We start from the raw sequence: 20,971 nt of genomic DNA on the forward strand, positions 1-20,971 counted from the left end.
TAGCCCATTATCCAAATTGGGGGGAAATTTAGGCGAACAATGCATCAATTGCACGGGCACCAGGAATTCTCAATGATTCAAATCATGACAGCAACCGACTCATACAACTCGTTATAGTTCAGCTGCAATTTAAACCGATTGTTGTGGAGCCAATGGCTCGGATACCTTTCACGACTCATTAAAATATGTCCACGCTGCTAAGTTTTGGTAAATCTGTGTGGTGTTTCCTACACTGTTTGCTGACTTGTTTAACGCGTTCGTCACATAGATCGGACCCGTAGGCATTCAACGCCGATATTTTCCTCGACCACTCATATTTGCTCGCCGATCAAAAACTCCTGCTCTGGACCCACAAAAATTGAACAACTCTCGAATAGGATTGGCAAAATTGAAAGTTCAGCACCAAACTCGATCACGTTAAACTGTTTGAAAATCGTTGAAAAGACTGGGAGTCATCTAAAGACATGCGTGAGGAATCGGTGATTGTTTTCTGCTTCTGCAGGGTAGCTGAGTCAGTCTAACGTTTTTCGAATCCGCATAATGTAGCGATTTCAACTTCATCAACCTCATTTGTGAATTGTACAATTTGCAAAAGTCATATTCCAATGTGTATGTATACGCACAAGGCAATACAGTTCGCAATGCAAGTAGAGGAGAGGCGGGAAAAATGGGCCCCTTGAGGGCGGAATAACGTTAAGACTAATTTCGACCACGCCATTTTTTAATTTTTGACCTAAAAATACATTTTAAGCGTTATCGACATTTCACCCGTTAGGGCCAATTCTGCCCAGCTCGCCCCTATGTAATTATATATTATGTGGGTAAACTAGAGGGTGTTCGTCGGTTTCGGTTTCACTCTCCGAATTCTCAGATACATACCTATAAAATCCGTCAGTGACCCCATCTACACTGCACTCGAAAAACTATGATACTAAACGTACACCACTGATGCAATACACATTCGATCTGCGCGTAGGTATGACAGCTATGTATAAAAAGAATTTCTTCATGCCATTGAAGGGAATAACGTTTTCCACCAGGTAACGACAAGCTCGACGATAATGTACTCTTTGTCAGCGTACCAGGGACATTTGAAACCATATGAATGGACATCCATATCTGTGAAGATTATCACAACTGCCTTGGGTAGACAGAAACTGCAATTGAGGTAATTCATCTTTGAAATACTTATATGGAATCGTAACTGCACAGCTGCCCGGGTATGGTCGGTCGTTCCTCATATACCGGTAATTGAGGACTCTCCGACCCCGATTGAAATTACATGTAGATTCGCGTAGCAAAAACAAAAAGCCGTATTAAAACGTACAGGAGAATAACAAATTTCTGGTAATTTCTGTCCGCGCACTGCTCTCGTGCACGGAAACAAGGGTCAGGTAGCAAGCGAATGGCAATTGAACTGCTGATTTGTAGCCTGGTAGAGAGTTGTATAATTTAATATGCAGGTTTCAACGTTAGCTAAGATCCGGTCATCTTATTCTCCGTCAAAGATTATTTATGAGGTGTAAGGAATGATTGCTTCTACGGTTAAATACGCTCATCTGTATTATCGTTTGTAAAGTTTACACACACGCGACTGTATGCATTTTCAGTCTACTTGCCTTCGGCGATAGAAGTCACACGCAGTGTTGTTCTGTGATATGCAATGGGCAGGGCCCCGTCGTCACCGTACAACCGATGCTGGTCAATTGGGGAGAGGTCCGACTTCTTGAACCAGTTAAAAGGACAATCACTTTATTCAGCGACGCACCGATCGTCGCGCAATTCGTCGCAGCGCTTGTAAGTTGAATTTAAAATGTTTCGATAGGTACATTTGGCACAACGATTTAGCATTCTTGATGTCGCAGGTCATGAATGAAAACTGACAATCAATTTTCATGACGCGCCAGCCTTTAAGCGAGGCCCTTCTCATGAGTTGATAACATTTTACTGAATTGTTGTAAGCAAAATTATAGACAGGCAATTTTGATCTGAAACCAAGAGAAAGAACAACTCTCAAGTGATTTTCCGTTACACTTGACAAATCAACGCTCGTACCTGGATTCGATTCGCTTGATTATGTTTCGTTCATTGTAATTTTACTGTAAGGAAGTTGCTGAGAATTTCTTCCTCAAAATCAGAAACGATTTCGATGTAACGGTTCATCCGGCAGACATGCAATCTAAAGTCCGAGGTCGAGGTGCATTATCTAGAGGAGTCAAGTTTTGTAATTTTATCAACGTCTAGCGGCCTGTCCCGGCTTCGCACGTGTGGACATAAGATTTTTTTTATATTTTTACCCTTTATTTATATTTTGTTGTTGTTTTGTTTTTATATTTTTTTAAACGCAGAACCACATTATCTATTTATACTTACAATCATACAAATAATAGACAGTAAAGCGTGAATAAACAATTTATAATTAGTTCTTAGAGGAACTTTTTAACTTGGACAAAAAAAATTTGCAATTAAAGTAGTCAAAAAATGTTCAATGTCGGTTACGTCCGCTGCGCAGGGAGCCGACCGCGCGAATGAGCCGCGCGGCTACCTATTTCATAGATGTGCCCGCCCCTCTGCCGCGCCGCTGCAATGCCAGGCTAGCATGGAAAAGGCGCTGCCGCGCCGTGTCGTGGCTGATCTGTGACTTTTTAAATTCCTAATATCTTTTGAATGGAGTATGCGATTTGAAAAATTCAAGAAGTAAGCTACAGGTGTCGAAACGATTTTGAATACAAAATAATTTATTTGGAAAAGGATTGATAAAAAAATATGAATAACATGCACAACGCGACAGCGTTTATTCTTTCTATTTCTATGACTTATGAAATTCGTAATAACAATTCAAAAAGTAATCTATATGAATTGCAACAGTCTTGAAAACAATATGATTTATTTGGATAAGGATTTAAACAGAAGTTATATGAATGGTGTGGTCTAATTTTGGTCGGTATTTCTATCAACTTTTAAAATGTAAAGAGTGATTATTGCGACATAACGATAACGGTTGGACATATGGTATCGCGAAGTTTTTTGTAGATATTGATATGTTCTTTAATATTGTAAAACGTACTTTTGGTCTATCATCAATAGTTTCCGCAGCGCATGCGACGAAAGACGTTTTTAGTAAGGATCCCTAATCTTTTCTAGCAATAAATATAGCCTATGTCACTCAGGGTGAATGTAGCTTTCCAATGGTGAAGGAATTTTTGAAATCGGCACAGTAGTTTTTGAGTTTATTCATTACAAACATACACAAATACAAAAATACAAAAATACAAATCTTTCCTCTTTATAATATTGTTATCAGTATATCAGTATAGATTTTCAAGCATTGCTTTCAGGCGTATAATATCACAGAGAAAAAGTGAAATAACACGGAAGTCAGGTTGTGTCTTTCAGATGCCTCCGCGAACTATTTCAGACACCCAAGTGTTGGAAACGTTTTACGTCGTCCTGACTCGATTTGAAGACGTCTCGGAGATATCTGAAAAATCCCATACAAAAACGTCGTATCTGCAAAGCTGATTTTTGTTCACACAGCAGTGAATGATGTTTTATGCTTAATACCAATACTGCAAATTGCCAGTGGCTGGAGGAAAAGTAGTAACGTGCCAAACAGTTTTATACTGATTTCACGTTTCTGCGAGGGTTTTTTTTATTATTTTTTTTTACGGCTCTGTGGCTATACCTACATGGCCATATCCACCATTGGAAACAAGTCAGACTTTCGAACGAATAGTCAACAATGTTAAGAAAATGTAATAGAATGGAAAATTTTCTTAGCGAAACGACACAAAATTTCTGACCACTGTTTCTCCAATCAGATATATCTTGTAATCACAGCATTGCCTTAGCTACCAGTCTGCAGTAATACTATATGTATAATACGTGTTAATGTTGAAAATTTATTCCTTATCTTTCGCAAAGCACAAGAAACCTTCCCCTTGGACGGTGAGTCCAGCTTCCGGTGTATTGAAGCCAAACAAGTCACTGGTATTGGAAATAACACTTTATCTCCGTGACACCGGAATGTATTCGGATAGAGTTGACATCGAAATAATGAATAGCAGAATCATTACATGTTCTCTCCATGCTGTTGGCATTGGAACCAGCATTGAATTAGATCCGAACATCGTACCAGTATTCGATATTGGTCTTCTTTTTAGGTAAATTGCTGACAATGCGAGTATCTTATAAGCAAGAATAAGTAGTGTAGAGAATGGCTATAATACACATTGAGGCACCCACGAAAATTAAATTTTTGCAATCGTACACATAAAATTAATGATATGCATGGTTGGGTGTCCATTCGGCTTGAAAAAAGAATTTCTAAATATACTCAACAAATATTATGCCACCAGAGACTTTGAATTACCAGTCTTACGCTGTAACCATTTCATTACCCTATATGCTTTGAAATTGTCGCAATTCTTTTGTATCTATTTGAGGGCCCCAGTTTGACGTCTAAGTTCGCTTTGGAGTGAAAAATAAATATCTTCAATTCTTCACTTCAATTTGCACAGTGAATAATTTCTTTTCTTCGCTTGCAAAAAGTGACATAAAAATAACTAAACAGACCTCAATAGTACATTTTAATGTTTCGAAAAGTCCGTTGTAGCAGTTCAACATGATGGTCCAAAGTGAAAGTGAAAAACTTTTTTGTCCGCATGTTATTGAGATAGCACAACAAAGCGTCGTTTGGTTTGATCAAATGATCTAATTTCAACACTAAAAATTAACGTTCATACTAATGGCAGGCTAGGAAAAAAATGGTTAATGCTTGCATCAGTAAACTAATAAGTGCACTGCAAATTATTTGTCATGAATAGCATAAATTTACCCATGTGGGCGAGTTGAGAGAGAACGCGCTCTTGATAAATTTAGTATTTGGCACCAGAGATTATCCGCGTGTTTGCGAAAATCACGCTTAACGTCATGGCTAAAAATACTATACGAGTAGACGATTTTCCTGGAAGTACGGGTGGCAGAGAAGATCGATTTACAATGCCTTGATGTGACATTACCGTACCATTGCGTGAATGAATTCACCCTTTTTTTTATAGTGTACTTTTGGGCAGACAAAATATTTAATATAGTCTTGTTTTGTATACTATCATGTTGCAGGGGTCAGGCTATCAGTATACCGATAATGTTAGCGAATAAGGGCACGAGGCATCATCGGTTGTTGTGGAGTACTACAGAGGAATCTCAAGTTCTCCAGAAAAGTGGGAAGCACGAACAACGACAGTGAGTCCGGAAACGTTATCAATGACTTGTGATTTATATATAATAGGTAGTAATGACAACTCATGTAACATAAATTGTTCAAGTGACAAGTTCACTGTTGATCCGCACGACTTGGAATTACCGGCTGGCACTAATGCGATCGTTCATTGTAAAATACACTGGCAAACGTGAGTTCCTAATAGTAAAAGTATCGTAGTCCTATTATACTCTTCTAGGTACATTAGGTTATTGTGAATAATAGGTTATTGTACTTAAGGATAATCCGATGTGTCAGTTTCGTTCGTTATCATTTGTTCGAACTGTTGTATTTATTTACTTGTAGGAAAGAGCCAATCGCCGAACAGTGGTACCTTCACGGCCAGATCAAGGGATACGGGAGGAGGGAGGTTTTGGCAACAAGTCTATTTCGTGCAACGTTCATTGATCCGCATGTCATATTCAGTAAGCGCAAATTGATGTTCCGGTACGACATGAGCGCATCGGAAAATGAGATCCAAACAACAGGTGGGTTAGCTACTGCCTCTATACCATTTACGGATATAACAGCATACTTTGGGGTGTAAGGATTGCGTGAACAGTATAACCTTCGCTCTCCGCGCTGTACTTCGCGTTCTCGTTGTTGAATTGATACGAGTGTCGTGCATTGGCTTTCTTATCTTTACTCTTTCACCCTCACTTTTACCTTGCAGCTTTATGAATGCGTGTATGTAATATACGTGTTTTGGGGATCTTGAATCTATATATCCACTTTAAGGCGATAATTAATTCCAATGATTCAGCTGCTAATATAAATTCCTGTTAGCAGCTGGCCATTTCACCGATGCCAACCTGTCATGCGATCCGTAATTATCTGATGTGTTGCCGAAACGGGCAGTTCAATTTCCCTCGAAACGTCATTTTGCTACATGAAATGTACACACCTATAAACATCAAGGCACTTGTCCTAAACCTGTGTAATACCTAAAAATTATTCACCTCGCTCCTTGAATTCGTACAAGATTTTGCCTAGAATTGCCTCGTATTAATACAGTACATCATGACTGCTCATATACATAAATCCTTCTCTTCACAATTCAGATGAACTATATGTGACGAACCGATCAAAACTGGACCTGAGGGCATCGTTAAAGATCGATCCTCCATTCGAAATAGTGACGGATGACGAGGGCGATGGTCTTGCAAACACGAATATAGATCTTCGGGATGAAACCCCTAATCGCATCTGCGTGAGATTCAACACTCAAGCTATGAATCCATTGAATTTCTACTCCAGGAAATTTAACGGAATTTTGACATTCCAGTACGAGAATCACCGTGCAAAGGTTGCGTTTTTATAGTAAATTCTAAGTAGGTCCTTAGGCCGGTCCCAGACACATTGCGGGGTATCGCTTGCCCCAGTTTTTACTAGTATACTGTCATATGGACGTCCTGTTGCCAGTAGGATAAAATTAAGTGCATCGCTGAATTGAATTATCCGAACATATCCATCTTGCCAAACAATTTGGCGGTTCTCAACAGCGATGTCGGATCTACAGCGTACAAGAACCTTATCCTTGCAAATTCTGGACATCTGCCCGTTCGGTACTATTTCGAGTACCTTGCTGATGATAATATCGGTATTGAATCCAGTCACTACGATCATGCTCGATGCTTACAAGTAAGAAATCGAGTAAAATCTCACATTTTCATTCAACATAAAATTCACTTTATTGGAGTGAAACGTAGTCAAATGTATTGCACACGGTACAATAATGTAAAAATTACACAAATGTATACTCTACGCCTATATACTCGGGCTATTTCAAATTTTTTATCTTTCATTTTGAGTCTCGTCGTAGAAAAGTAAGTTCCGGCCTTCCAGAGGGTCCAACCCAAAGAACAGCTCCGTGAATAAATATTTGCCATTATTACATCACTTCCATCATGCGGCGAAACACACGATGCTTGTATAGATTGTTGATCTCGCCACAATATTTCTGTTTGTTATTAGTCGAGCGAGACAATGGCAGGAAAATCGAGTTTCCGAGATTTTTCTCCATCAGAAGTACAAGAGGCGGAGCAAGAGGCGAAAGACAAAGAGGATCCCGAAAATAATTTGACCAGCTACCTATTTGAGCGATTAGTCCCGGAAATCACCAAGCTTGCGATACCTTCATCGGGATCAGTCGATGGTGATTTTTTGAAATTTAGTTATAGTACCTAAATATCACCTGATATCTCCCGTATCAAGTAAACTTGTAAATGTTCAGTGCACGCACTTATCAGTTGCAGGATAATAATGTGGATCAGTGTGTCCCACCGCGGAACCCTGTTCGTGGATATTGTGAAAAGATCTCGAATTATCTGTACCCGTGAATTTTAACTGTAATTACTACTGTTATTTCGCTGCTGCAGACTTGGTTTATACGATTGGCGGTACGGCGCAAAGAGACAAAGGGGATAAAGAGAGGAGATATGCACCCGCTGCTACTTTACCGCCGGTACGCTCATTGGAACTGATTGATATCGACAACACCAAAGAAAAAGATCATGCAGAGAGATTGGCACCCGCCAAGGAAAGTGAGATTCAAGACTTGATATTCGGAATAATAGAACGTCACCTTCGCAGAGACTCGGAAATTCCAGCCCTCGAAGATGCGCAAAAAGCTACGACAGATATTTCACTGGAACGGGAGCTTATGACGGAGGTTAGTTTGATTGCTGTACCTGTCATTTGATTGATATCAATTATTCTGACAGATTTTGTCAATTCTAATAATCACGTCTAACCACTCCTGTGAGACTCATGAGAAGTTTAGTTCTCCATTAATCGTGTATATACTTGCAATTGCTAGATGAATTCGGTATTTCACAGTTACGTTCAATTATCTTATTACATTTCATACTTGACTACGCTCGATCCCTATTATAATTATGAGCATACACAACCAGGATCATGTTACAAATTCGCGAATAATCTGTCTATACGTATGTTAAGAAATTATTCGCTCTTTGAAATGCTCTTTGGTTTGTTAAAAGAATTATGCAAGAAGCAAATGTTTTCTACCCGTTCGAAATGTCGCAAAGCACCGCTACGGACGGTACTGCATTATACTACATAGCATCAATTTCTCCTGGTTGCTGCATCGAGCGTATTTGATTTCAGATGCTCGAAGTAGTACCAAGGTGCGGTACTATTTTACCGTATTCATCACAATACGTGTATTTTGACTTTAATGCATTGTCACGTGTTGGATTCAACGCGAACGTAGCCTGTCGTCTTTTGTCCGGCCCTACGGAAGTGATAGAAGTGCAAGCATTGTGCGATGCGATTAGCTTTTCTATTGATACGAAAAAAATCGATTTTTATCACCAGGTACGCTCTCAAATTCTACAGATAAGTATACGCATAATGTTATGGTAATCCAAGTCTATAATACGCAAGTCGATCGTATCCTTTTCTATGACTGTATGAATAATACTTACCAAGATTTTGACGAAATGACAAGGGGAAAGGATCGTTATTACTTAAATCAGTTACCGCGTGCGACTGCAGTCATCTTCTGTGGTTTAGAAAAACTCGTCATGCCATTTGAGGGGGTATTCCGTTGTGACGGCCGAAGTTTCAAACCTTGTTGAAGAATTTTTTTTGTAGCAAGAAAATGTATAAAAATTTCCATTTTCGTACACGTTGCTATTGGTATATTCAATGAAACAAAACGGTTTTTCTTCAGGACAGCTTATAACATTTTATTAATGTGTTTTATGCTCGAAATTAACTTCGGAAAAAAATGAGGAGGGTTGCGGATGATTGCAGCATTTGCAGTGATCCGAAAGAAAAATTCAAATGGATTTTGTAGGCTTGTTTCTCAGATCCACACTAGATTTAGACGTTTATACATACGATATAAATGTAAAATATGAAAAAATGGTGGACTGGTAAAACAAGAGTTTATAAAATCGTGATCTTTCTTTAAGAAAGTCGACAAAATAAATAAGAAATCATTAATAAAATTACGTCATTCTAGTAGGGACCATAGCGGTTGGTATATAGAATAACATGTTCAAATATTAGCCCGTTCGGTTGGATAGGATTTCGTGAAAGTCAGGAACCGACCGGAAAAAATTGGGTTTCGAGAAAAACGGGTTTCAAGTTTTAGCAACAGATATTTCGTAAAAAAATTATATATACACTAATCAGCCATGCGTGGTGCATAGTAAAAAAGGAAATCATCTTAAGCTATTTTGGCTGCCCTTCGAGCGGCCCTTGCCTGTTTTGAAGCCTCAGGGAAAGCTTTAAGACTTGTTTCGGGAAGATCGCTATGCGATTGCAGATGCCGCGCGACCGACGGTGCGCTCTGTTCTACATGCCAATACTCCATGAATGTTTCTAATTTCGTTCTGAAATTTTTACAATATATTCTCAATATGCTTTAATTTCAAAATGCAAAAAAAAAAAGAAACGTAACACCCCCCTTGAACATATGTCGTAGTGGGCAAATGACTGTTCTCTCAGTTAAAATCAACGTACGCTAAATTGGTACGAAGCCTCTTTCCGAGGTTCGATCGGCAGTTTTCAAGTGATATTCACGGTGTTAGCTGTATGCCAACTGCCATTATCGATATCTATGACTAGCATCCAAAAATAATTTGCCACATTTCTGACTCAACAACTCAACCCTGAGGTATGAGTACTGTTTCTCATGTCTATTCCAACATCGAACTTCCAAAGCCTGTGCTCAATTGACCTACTCGTATACTCGTGTTTGGCCATGGAAATGATGAATCGGTATTTCTTTACAGAATTTTTTCTGATTAAAATATATTAAATGTATGAGCTGTTATTTAATGTAAATATTATCGTCACTATTTTGTTAACCCAAGTTACCCTGGGAATTGTGCCGTGCGAGTTTGACTATTGTCAATCAGGGCGTAGTTGGATTCAATTTCGCGACGTACCTCACACCGGCTCTTTCGTCAAACGTGGAATCTCGCGAATTAGTTGAAGGAACGGAGCGAGGTGTTAACGTAGATCGTTTGAGAGTGGAGCCGAGACGCGGATCAGTGAACCCCATGTCAAGGACTTACCTGGATATTACCTATTACTCAGGAATACCCGGACGGATTCATGAACGATTCGATTTGGAGGTACATTGTTTTATATAGTGATATATTTAGATTGTTATCTAATCAGTGCGATGCGCTAATGCACATAGGACGGGCCCAGTAGCCGTGTCCCATTTAACATACAGGGTCATACATCGGTGTTTACTCACGTAGTTGTTCTTACCTGGATCCCGTACAAGCGACTCCCTCTTGTTCAAGAGCCAGGTGTATAACGACGAATGGCCCTGTATTGTAGGTATATGACACGTACGCACCTTAGACATCGTACATTTGATCTCTAACTTTCGGCCAAGGTCAGATCGCCCACTATCCTCCAGTCTCCATTTGCATCGAAGGCTACGTATCGGCACCGCAGGTTTACTTGAGTATACCACGCGGCATGGCTTTCAATAAACTGCCGGTCAATATCTGCTATCGAGCGATTGCCTCAATCACGGTAGAGTTCTTAAACCAAGTGAAATCCACACGCCGTTCGTAAGCTACAATTGCTTAAATAGTTCGATAAGCGGAATAACCTTGAATTTCACTAAAATGCCGTCCACTTCTAGATCTCCATTGACCAGCGAGGGAGGTTTGTCAATCGAGGATCGCTCCCAGGGATATTCATTGATATCGGATAACGAGAGACAACAACTCACAGGTAAGCGGGACAAAAATTTGTTCTCCAGGTAATACTACCTGTTGAGAGTTTTCGATGATTGCAATCAGTTTTGCCATTACGGGTATGGAAAGGCATCAGCTGATAAGCTCTGATAAGTGCCTCATCTTTGGCACGTATGAATTTCCAGAAAATGGGTGGGTGATAATCACCTGCGACGAAACAGTTCCTACTGTGGTGGACGTGGAAATGGCTATTGAAAGATTGTTGTTCATCGAATACGTTCGTGACAATCCGCAATTACTAGAGAAACACGACGCGGCCATCAAGAAGAGAGACGCATTGTCACTGCTTGTTCCGGAGTACGTAATTGGTACGATACATGATTGTATAAAAGAGTATCAAACCTCGATTCATAATTTTACCACTTTTGTCTGCTTACTGTAGATATAAAAATTTTCTTGTCGGTGACAGAGTGTATAAGAGGAATTTGAGATCTCATCACGTTTTGGTATCGAGTGCCTTATGTCCGCGAATATATGTATTAAGGTACATATATATAACCCGCAGATCTGGGCTATATCGTTGTAGAGCAGACAGCTTGTTTTTCTACATTATTATTCAACTATGGACCGATACTGGCGGACATTCGTATAAGGAAACCATTGAAGAAGTTTGGTATTTACGTACAATTTGACCAGGGGAAACCCTTACCGATTGGCGAATCCACTCCGCTAAACGTGACCTTTAACCCTACGAGATCCAAATATACCGAGCAAGAAACGATCATTGAACATACAATTTACCTAGAGGTACACGATGTTTTAATTTATTCAAACATTCTCCGTACTGGTCACAGGATATGATTTACTTTTACTTGAAAAAACGTATCTAGGGTAGACTGTTTCAAGTTGGACGAATTTTAGAAATTTTTTTCTTTCTCTATGCCGAGGCAAGGCCAAACATTAGTTTTTACCGCAAAAAAGTCCACCGGAACTATAGGATTCTGAGCTCCAGTCTAAGAAGTGCTTCACAGCATGTGACACTTTCCCATTCGAAGTTCTGCATGTAAATAACACAGTTATTCCAGTTTTCTTTATTAAACTTCTTTTCGACTAGGTAAGCCACGGATCCACGATACCGATTTCTATCAAGGCCACTGTTACGTACCCTTCTCTCACTGTTCACACTAATTACCTATCATTTGGTCAAGTTGCCGTTGGGAATTGCATGCTGATCCCTGTTTTACTGCGTAACAGGTAAATAATCTTGTATTCACTTACTCGTAAGCTAAGGAGTTGAGTATATCAACTTTTTGGGACTGAAAATGCATCTAAATGCACATAACTCTCACTGAGTGTTTCATTTCTTTACCGTCTCGGAAATCTCGCGAGTTCCGGATTGCCTGCAGATCGGCATTCAACAATAATAATTTCTTTTATCGGTACGCAGTGGTTGGGTACCGTGTGAATGGCAAGCGACAATTCGTTATAAGGATAGTGGTCGATGGAAGGAAGGAACGGCAGGACCTTTTTTTCTTCATTACAGTGCAGATACGTTTTTACCGGGCAGTGAAAACCTGGCAAACGTATACTTCAAGCCGAAAGAGGCTGTAAGTTTCATTTAAGAAAGGATCTTGAAGGTGAATAAGCAACAGAAAATGATCAAGATAAATTCGGTACATATAATTTACACCTCGGTAAATTTTATTCCGACTCTCTTCACTTTCGCGAGTCGGAAATTACCAGTAGCAGTGGCTCATCAAGCCGCCGTGACGTGTTACTCAATTAGCGTATATGTTAAACGCTGATGCTGTCAAATTTATTATTGACCCCATGAAATTGGGAAGGCTAGAATCGACATTACTCCGGTTTACAATAATTTACACCTATGGAAATCAATTCTGACCGCTTGAGGACCACCGGTGTGGTCTGCTACCGTCTATTTAACCTGCGTGCTAGACTACACGTGTGGGTGTATCTTAAACCGATCAGAGGCCACCTCTGTAGCGGTACATACACATACACACTTACTCATGCCTATTGCAGGTCTTTAGCGAATTATAATTTGCAATATGTTGTGCTGAACTTTTGCGAGACGTTAAGTAAAATCATACGGGTATGAATTGCTGAATGACAAAATTAAGAATGTATTTGAAAGTAAAAAAAACTCCCCCTTATCATATGAGATTACAATAAGATTCTTTCAAACTCCGTTTAAGCCCTGAGTCTATAACGCATGCTGCGGCACGCGTCACGCCAGTGACGGGCTTTTCATGTATCGTGGATCTTACGCATTTAATACTCAGGGTTTGGGTCCGCTTATTGTGATGTGGTGTATTGACTGTATTTAGAGATACTTCGAAGGGCAGTTGAGAATAAAAATTTGCAAAAATATTTCTCCTATCCTGGTGACGATGTCGGGTCAGGGTATCGAACCACAGTTACACGTCTCCGAAGTGTCGCTCGTATTCCAATCAACGATACCGTACGATCAACCTGTGGAGAAGACATTTTTGGTGAAGAACCTTTATCCGTACCCTATCACCGTATTCTGGAAGAATTTCGACACGTAAGTATATCTCTGTGGCGAACTGGGAGAACCACTCGACTCTATTTTTGTTGTTTTGGAGATGTTGCCGTTTCAATATTTCACCTAGTGCCTTTAATCGAGACTACAGAAGTGGAAATTAGTATTAGGCTAGTTTAGTAGTACTTCGTGTAACATTTTAATCATAGAAACGGATATGCTAAAAAGTTGTTCTTGTCCCCGAAAATTAGCATCGAAGTCGAGTTAAGTAGTTCTTTCGGAAAGATTAGTCAAGTCGTTTCGCGGTTCGCAATCATTTTGATGGTTTCGTGAATCCGGAATGCATTTTTCCTGTCACAAGTTAAATCCGGTACCTTTGTGTGAGAAAAAAAAATGTACGATTGTATTTGGAATGTGCACAGCTGGTGCGAGATCTCGTAAGAGCGATGACAAAAAAACTTCATAGTATTACTCTCAAGTGTTCCGTTTGATATTGTAATTTTTTTTTAAATCAACATAAGACCCTGTAATTTGTCAACGTCTGACGTCTGAATATCTGCGTGTAAAAATTTACAAAATATCACACATACTCTTATCAACCGATGAAAATATTTCACAAAGTCTGAACCAGTTCTGAGACGATGAGAGTAATTTTTATGCCGACTAGACGTTGAATACTCCGTTAGCGTTTGACTTGACCGTTTTTATAGGGAATATATCGAAGAGGAATGTATGATACGATCAATGATGCACTACTACGGCGTGCATGAAATGTTGTTCCCACTGCGGCTTACCGCAGGTCAACAATTATCATCCATCATCCGTGATTGTTATCGGTCGCTTTCCACCGAGCTGCTGACCATGTTTGGATCACATGAATTGGAGTCAACATATTGCGTTGGTAAGCTGTGGAGACGAATTCCCGAGTTAACCGATACCTTGTATTGTTAAAGTATACAAAGACATGCTATAGATCACAATAATAATGAGACAAAAGCGTGGGAGATTGCTGGTTTACATATTTATTGCCATGAAATGTTTTTAACTCTCAAAGAAACGTCGTGATACTTTTTTTTAATTCGTTCAAATGGATGTCGGATCATTTATTTTACAAGTGATAATCGATGAAAAAATTCCTGTAATAAAACGAAACAACTATTGTCAACCTTACCGATTGCCGTAACAGCATGTCGATTTTTTTGTTTTCTTCTATTTACAAACAGTCATATTGACACGGCGATTGGAGTATCGTACATAGTGATGTGTCCGTATAAAACTTATGGAGCAGCAATGTTTTTTTCCAGACGCAAAATTAGGCGAAAAAGAAATAGAAGAACAAGGAGTCGTAGGTAATGATCGCCTCGAAGTGGTAAACGGAATTGACAGCGATCTTGACACCAGCCTGTATCGCGTGCGCGATAAAGGAGAAATGCCGTTATTGCAGCGACGGCAAGGATCAATGAATCCGGGGAAAGGTCGCAAAATGTTTGCTCCTGACAAGATGTTCGAAATATCTTCAGGATTTTCTCTTGACGATCTTAAACAAGCGGAAACCTTACTGGATTGTAATTTAATTTGTGATAGCTCGCTTCTCTGCGAGCATATACCGTTGCAATTGACAAATTAGCGACATAATATCTATATGGGGCAGAATTCCCGAAAGCTGGCCGAAACCTTAAAAAATTTAAATTTGATTTCGCGAACTTTCACTCGTGGGTTCGGTATGACGGGGATGATTGATGCATTCGATTGTAAAAGGAGAAGGCCGCGCTCTGAATAACTGCGTTGTTTTTTTTTTTTTCACGAAAGTATTACGTTTATATATACTATAATACAGTACCTGGTTATTTCGCGCATCAAATGAGGTGTTCGCAGTTTCATGCATAGCTTAGAGGTGACAGAGAAAACTTAAACTCGTTGAAACTATTGACGAATTGGCTGGGAGGGCGACGAGCACCCATGGCCACGTAATTCTTTTAATTCCTCAAAATTGTTGGACAAATACGGCTCAAGCATTCTGCGCATTCGTATGCATGCCGTGATAGACTATTCATTTGAAATACGTATTATTTCTTTTACGAACCTGTATTGCAGTTTATACTCTTTTTCCAATATTTTAAGGTTATTCACATCAAATGTATATACTTAATACTATTATTATACGTATGCATTTGTGGGCACACATCATTTTGCGACAGGTGAGGCGAGGGTTGATAGACATACAGTTATTTGTGGCTAAAAGATTCCAAATGCCTGTAATTATTTTTAATGCGATTTTTTTTTTTCACATAATCCCAATGGTTTTGCCTTGCAGCGATCGGGCACTTGCCACCCGGCGGTATTACGGTGTGAATACGTCCCGTATATATTATTGCATTTACCATGAATAATAACGCGAAGTTATATCGCAGATTGTATCGATGAGTCCCAAGAAAGAGGGATTTCCCCGAAAATCATTACAGATCCAATTGTAGAAGTTTCGAAAGAAGCCGACATCACACCGCCGTTGGCAAACGAGACGCCGCTGTCAAGGCCCTGTATCATTTTCCACGGTGCTCCTTTTACAGGTATCATACATATTATAGTAAAGTATAATTATATGCATTATGTGAACCAGTAAAACAATAGAAGCTTCGGTGTCCAATTGCTTGATAAGCCTCCGCGAAGTGAAATATGACTACAAGTAATACAGGTCTTAAATAATGGTAATACATTGTATGCGATGTTGTACCTATGTTCATGGACCCCTTAAAAAGTGTCGAGCCCTATCTGTGTCGGGAACATTGATATGACGATTTGATGTCATTCGAATTGACGCCCACTATATCTATTTTTGCAAAATGTTGTACACCTACGTACCTATACACAGGTATAATCCACCGTAAGGCACTGTCGATTTTTGCGATCCTATTCGCTTACTCGTCGTTTGTTTATCTTCTGAATAACGAGCTTCTTGTGCTGCTTTCCGAAACTATTTGCCATTCAGTAACTGACAATTTTTCGGTGTTTTTATGACGCCCATTGTCGCAATTTCTCTGAAAATTAAGGTCGATAATTGCAGAATCTTAAAGATGAGACCCATGGTATGCGTATGTATCGCTAGGAGTAGAGGGCAACTATTTCAAATAACTTTCGAACTGTTATCACGCAGCCCATTACCTACAAATTCACTTGGGATTTTAGTTTCAAGTACGCAACAATTGCAGTTATAGAACTGTGTTTTTTCAACACATCCATGCAATGCTATATGCATTTTATCTGGTTAACATTGCCGTATACATGGTAGTTGCCTGGAAGGGATAATAAATAGACGTACGTTATTATCCTTTCAGAATATCAACGAGTCGCTTGTCAAGTTGCAAAAAGCATCGGCATCTCACTCCTCAATATAAATAATGCACTTGTGGAAATAATCGCTTACGGGAAAAGTGACTGTTGTTACAAATTACGAGAGATCGTAGACGGAAGCTATGAAAAATTACTCAAGGCTTGGGAATCTTGTCGGTTAGTAGAGATATAGGATTAAATTGAATATGTGCACCATAGGTAGATGCTATGATGGAGCATTTGAACTCCTAGACCACGGTGGCTCTGCTCCAAAAGAGAATTCGAGAGAGGGAGAGAGAGAAAGAGAGCTAGTTCTTTATTTTGCACATCAGAGCCACTGCAAGGAAGCCTTTTTTTTTTAGAAATTTTCCCATCCAACAGTCACTTAAGTTACCGAGAGACACGGGGAAAAAAATCAAGCACAGTCCGACCGCTCAATAAGAACGCCAAAGCCCCCGACGGGAAGAGTTTTTCCACGAATGCTTGCTCCCTATGTCGCTCTCCTTTTTTTTTGCGTAGTCTGGGCGTTCTTTTACAGAGACGTCGGACTGTACGGAAGAAATCGAACCGTATCACCGAGATGACCATATTTAAAAAACAACTCGCCAAACTAAAAAGGATCTCAATGGATCTAGTCGCTGGACCCCTGATGCTACGGGCAATGATGAGATCGTTGCTGGACAACCGGTCAGCCTTAAACCTACAGCCGGGAATAGCGTACCAATTGCAGGGAAGGATAATACCAATACTGCGGAAAGCTTTGTTAACTTCTCTGGAGATTTGGACGCTTTCGAAGAATTTAACAAAATACATCGACGTGGTGAGATGCTATTGCTTACCTAATAGTTTATATCTACATACCTATACTCAACTGGTTTTCTGGATTGTCCAATCATGCCCAGGTACTAGGTAGGTAATACTATACTTCCATCAGTCGATTCTGCCTTGCCAAAAAGTTATTAAGGAGGTTCGTCAGATGAAAATCAATACTATTTTCGTAGATTTATTACAAAATTGTCGCACGTAGAGTACTTATCATACTAATACATTTTTAAACCGCAGCGATTTTCTCGAGAATTACAAAAAACCAGTCTCTCTTAGCCAAAAAGCTCATCACTTTTTCCCGTAAGGCGGAGTCGTACAATGCTAGTTTGTTTGAATATAGCATTCGTAAGTCAGTGGTATGGTTTGATTTCCGTTGTCTGTGTCAACTATTCGTGTTGATTTCATAGTTTCAACCAAATTGGTTTATGATACCTCGTTACGCTTTCACAATATTCGGATGTCACGATTTGTGAAGATCGGAAATAGAATCAGGTGAAAACGCTTATTCGCACTCTGCCGCACTTTTTCCCAACACCCGCTTCGGAAGTTCAATCGTCACAGGCCTTTGGAGCATGCCTGAAGTGTTCCGTTTCCAAACAATTCGGTAAAACGACGTTGGGGCATGCCCATAGTTGAAATACTATATTTTAAATACTAGGACTTTCTTTAGCGAATGAACACATTCGAATGTCTCAATTTTGCGCACTGTGTTGTTGAGTGTAAGTTAATCAACCTTAATTTTTCGCGCTGTTAGCGCCACCATCATTGCTTTCTAAATCAAACTTACATTTACCGCAGTTGTCGGAAGGCATTAGCCTGAGTGATGTGTCACACACACACGCGCGCGCGCGCGCGTACGTGTTTGCTAGGGGGGCTTCGCCCCCATTCTCGACTTTTGATGGAAAGGTGGAGGGAAGGCGGTAAGGGGTCAGATTTTTGTAGGTATAGGGATGCGCGTGTATATATGGTTTAGTGTTTAATCCCTGATTCCTAGATGGATGTATATACAGAAGGTGAAGGGTTAAATCTGCACATGTATAATGGTATATGTATACGTAGGGTAAAGGGTTAAATCGTCATAGCCATAAGGGCACAAACGTAGGATAAAGGGTTGAATCTGCATAGGTATGAATGTGTTTATAGTGAAGTGAAGGGAAGGATGAATGGTGGGAGGAAAGGCTGGATTCCTGACACGGCGGTAGCGGCGAGATATCTTTATAATATAGGGAGATAATATTGAGAGATATATGCGGTTTGAACGATGTCTGACTCGTGTGATTAGTGCTTGGCTTGGTTCATATTAGTACTTGTGCGATTGCACCACTCGCCTTTGTGACTCACACTGCAAGTTTGACACATTAACTTTCTGTACGTGTAACACAATATTCTATTAACACGTCGGCTTCGTTGAATATTTCATTTTTCAAAATTGCACAGATACTGACTCCGACCAATAATAAATAGCAACATTTGCGTTTATTATCACGAGAAAAGGAAATCTGTTTCGACAAATTTCTAACAAACAGTTTTCAAAATGAAGCAAGCTGTCTTCGAATGAAATTCGACGGATCTATTCAATTTTTTATCGTTCTAAGGTGATTTGGAATGAGAAATGGACATCAATGCTCTTGTTCATAATTTTCGGCTCGTCCTTTGTTTAAAATTTTTTTTTTTTTTTTGCATCTCCAGGATAATCAACGCAGATTTTGATTGTAGTAATTTGATAAACATTCCGGGCGCGACCATTTCGTAATAAAATTACCAAAAAAGTAATGATTTTCAACTGTCAATCTCCGTCCGTAACGATACACACAGGCAGTTGACCAAATACACAAAATCTCATTGCCAGCGGCACTTTACGTACGAAATACAATCGGAAGTTTCGCTACTAGGTTTCAATAGTCATTTTATGATCTCTATCATTACCAGAATGAAAAAAAAGAGAATTTACAAACGGTTTTCTGCGCAACCGGATAGTATTTACGTTAAGTATGCAGGTACATGAAGCAAAAATAATTCCGCAGAAAATTTTGAATCGATGGATCTCTTGGATGAATATGAATACAAAATTCAGTCAATAATGCTTTTACAAAGAATCATGTCGCACGCGGTGGGCGAGAAGGGAAAAAATCCACGCACCGTACATCAAGATGTCGCAAATGATCAGACAAGTGGAAAAAGTACCGGTACCGGGGCCAAAAATTCTCACGATGGAAAAGTTTTCCTTGACATCGATATTGATTTGATTTACGAAGCCCTAAAACAGAGGTACTTGTTGTTAGTGTCAATGATAATTATTAGCTTACAGAGCTATCGAGTAATTTGCCCGTAATTTTTTATAGAACTGAGTAAAGTCGATAACGAATCCCCTTATTTTAGCGGGTCAGAAATGAGGTCGACAACACTAGCGTCCGACTTACGCTTATTCAACGACACATAACGGATCTATTGGATCCGTCGCTGGGATCAGCTAGAGGCTGCCTGAGCCAGCTTCATTTCTGACCCATTTGAACGAGGGAGGTCGTAATCAACTTCACATCGGTGTACATTAGGGTGTGCGTAATTTTTTTTTTTTCCTTAAGCGCCCATCAAAATTCCGGTAGTGCATCTCAAATAGAATATTTCAGCCAAATACAACCTCTTAATATTGATATTTCTTTGTGCTGATATTGTTTTTTCCATTTTCTAATTAAATAACACACAAAGGAAATCGGAAACTCTTTGAATACTTATTCTTGTAAACGGCTTGACTTATGAACTATCTAAATACAGATTCTTATAGAAAATATCACATTAACATTGAGTCATCGCAAAAATCTCTTCTAAGGAGATGTCGATGCCGTCATTGATTTATCGATAAAAAAAATCTATCGGTTTTACTGACAATGAATAAGATTATAGCTGGCCTTCAGAAAAATCTGACCAACAATGAGGCGATATCTTGCAGTTAGCGTAAAAAACTCAGAAACTCGAGAATAAGATCGTCATTGTTAACTAGCTCATTAGAAATTTATAATTCACAACTCAAGAGTCCGTGAAAATATGATTATGCCAGACGTGAAACGATCCGAATGTTTTAATGTTAAGATTTCTTTCTCATTACCCCCATTTGGATGTGCAATTGTGTAAACATCAGATTTTTTCATGTCACCGTTTTCGAGATCATTGCAGGACATTTTTCTAAAAGCCTGTTTTTCGGATACTAGAGGTACAAAAACGTGAAGATTCATTGAAATGAGAAAAGGTCATCTTCGACCGAAAGTTACCTTATATCACCATAGGCGGTGAATAGTAAAAATAAACTTTTGTTCTGTGGGACCTGTAAATACACTTTTTTTTTTT

The 20,971-nt window shown here is 39.4% G+C and overlaps 1 protein-coding gene across 7 annotated transcripts; it reads left to right on the forward strand.

Annotated features, from left to right (window-relative positions):
• The first annotated feature begins 1,594 nt into the window (after positions 1–1,594).
• On the forward strand, positions 1,595–14,806 carry LOC124292746 (hydrocephalus-inducing protein homolog). 7 transcript variants are annotated; one of them, XM_046730510.1, is made up of 18 exons: positions 1,595–1,797; positions 5,122–5,244; positions 5,328–5,411; positions 5,567–5,748; positions 6,322–6,566; positions 6,686–6,901; positions 7,235–7,415; positions 7,639–7,931; positions 8,390–8,599; positions 10,108–10,371; positions 10,649–10,824; positions 10,899–10,990; positions 11,139–11,321; positions 11,519–11,760; positions 12,068–12,207; positions 12,401–13,519; positions 14,188–14,378; positions 14,782–14,806. In XM_046730510.1, exons 1-16 carry the CDS (start codon positions 1,664–1,666, stop codon positions 12,573–12,575), a joined length of 2,940 nt encoding a protein of 979 aa, XP_046586466.1. In that variant the 5' UTR covers positions 1,595–1,663; the 3' UTR covers positions 12,576–13,519; positions 14,188–14,378; positions 14,782–14,806. The 7 variants fall into 7 exon arrangements, with proteins under 7 accessions (XP_046586466.1, XP_046586471.1, XP_046586460.1 ...); XM_046730515.1 differs by lacking the exon at positions 14,782–14,806 and having other exon boundaries at positions 12,401–12,590; positions 13,302–13,519; positions 14,188–14,515; XM_046730504.1 differs by lacking the exon at positions 14,782–14,806 and having other exon boundaries at positions 14,188–14,515.
• The last annotated feature ends 6,165 nt before the right edge of the window (positions 14,807–20,971 follow it).

Source organism: Neodiprion lecontei, chromosome 1, assembly GCF_021901455.1.
Source record: "Neodiprion lecontei isolate iyNeoLeco1 chromosome 1, iyNeoLeco1.1, whole genome shotgun sequence".
Lineage (NCBI taxonomy): Eukaryota > Metazoa > Arthropoda > Insecta > Hymenoptera > Diprionidae > Neodiprion > Neodiprion lecontei.

What these genes read in the sequence shown, in the direction of transcription:
- LOC124292746 (XM_046730510.1), top strand. Translation starts at nt 1,664, where the DNA reads ATGGGCAGGGCCCCGTCGTCACCGTACAACCGATGCTGGTCAATTGGG. An exon ending in GGGAAGCACGAACAACGACA is followed by an intron (nt 5,245 to 5,327) that starts GTGAGTCCGGAA and finishes AAATTGTTCAAG; the next exon opens with TGACAAGTTCACTGTTGATC. An exon ending in CGAGAGACAACAACTCACAG is followed by an intron (nt 10,991 to 11,138) that starts GTAAGCGGGACA and finishes ATGAATTTCCAG; the next exon opens with AAAATGGGTGGGTGATAATC.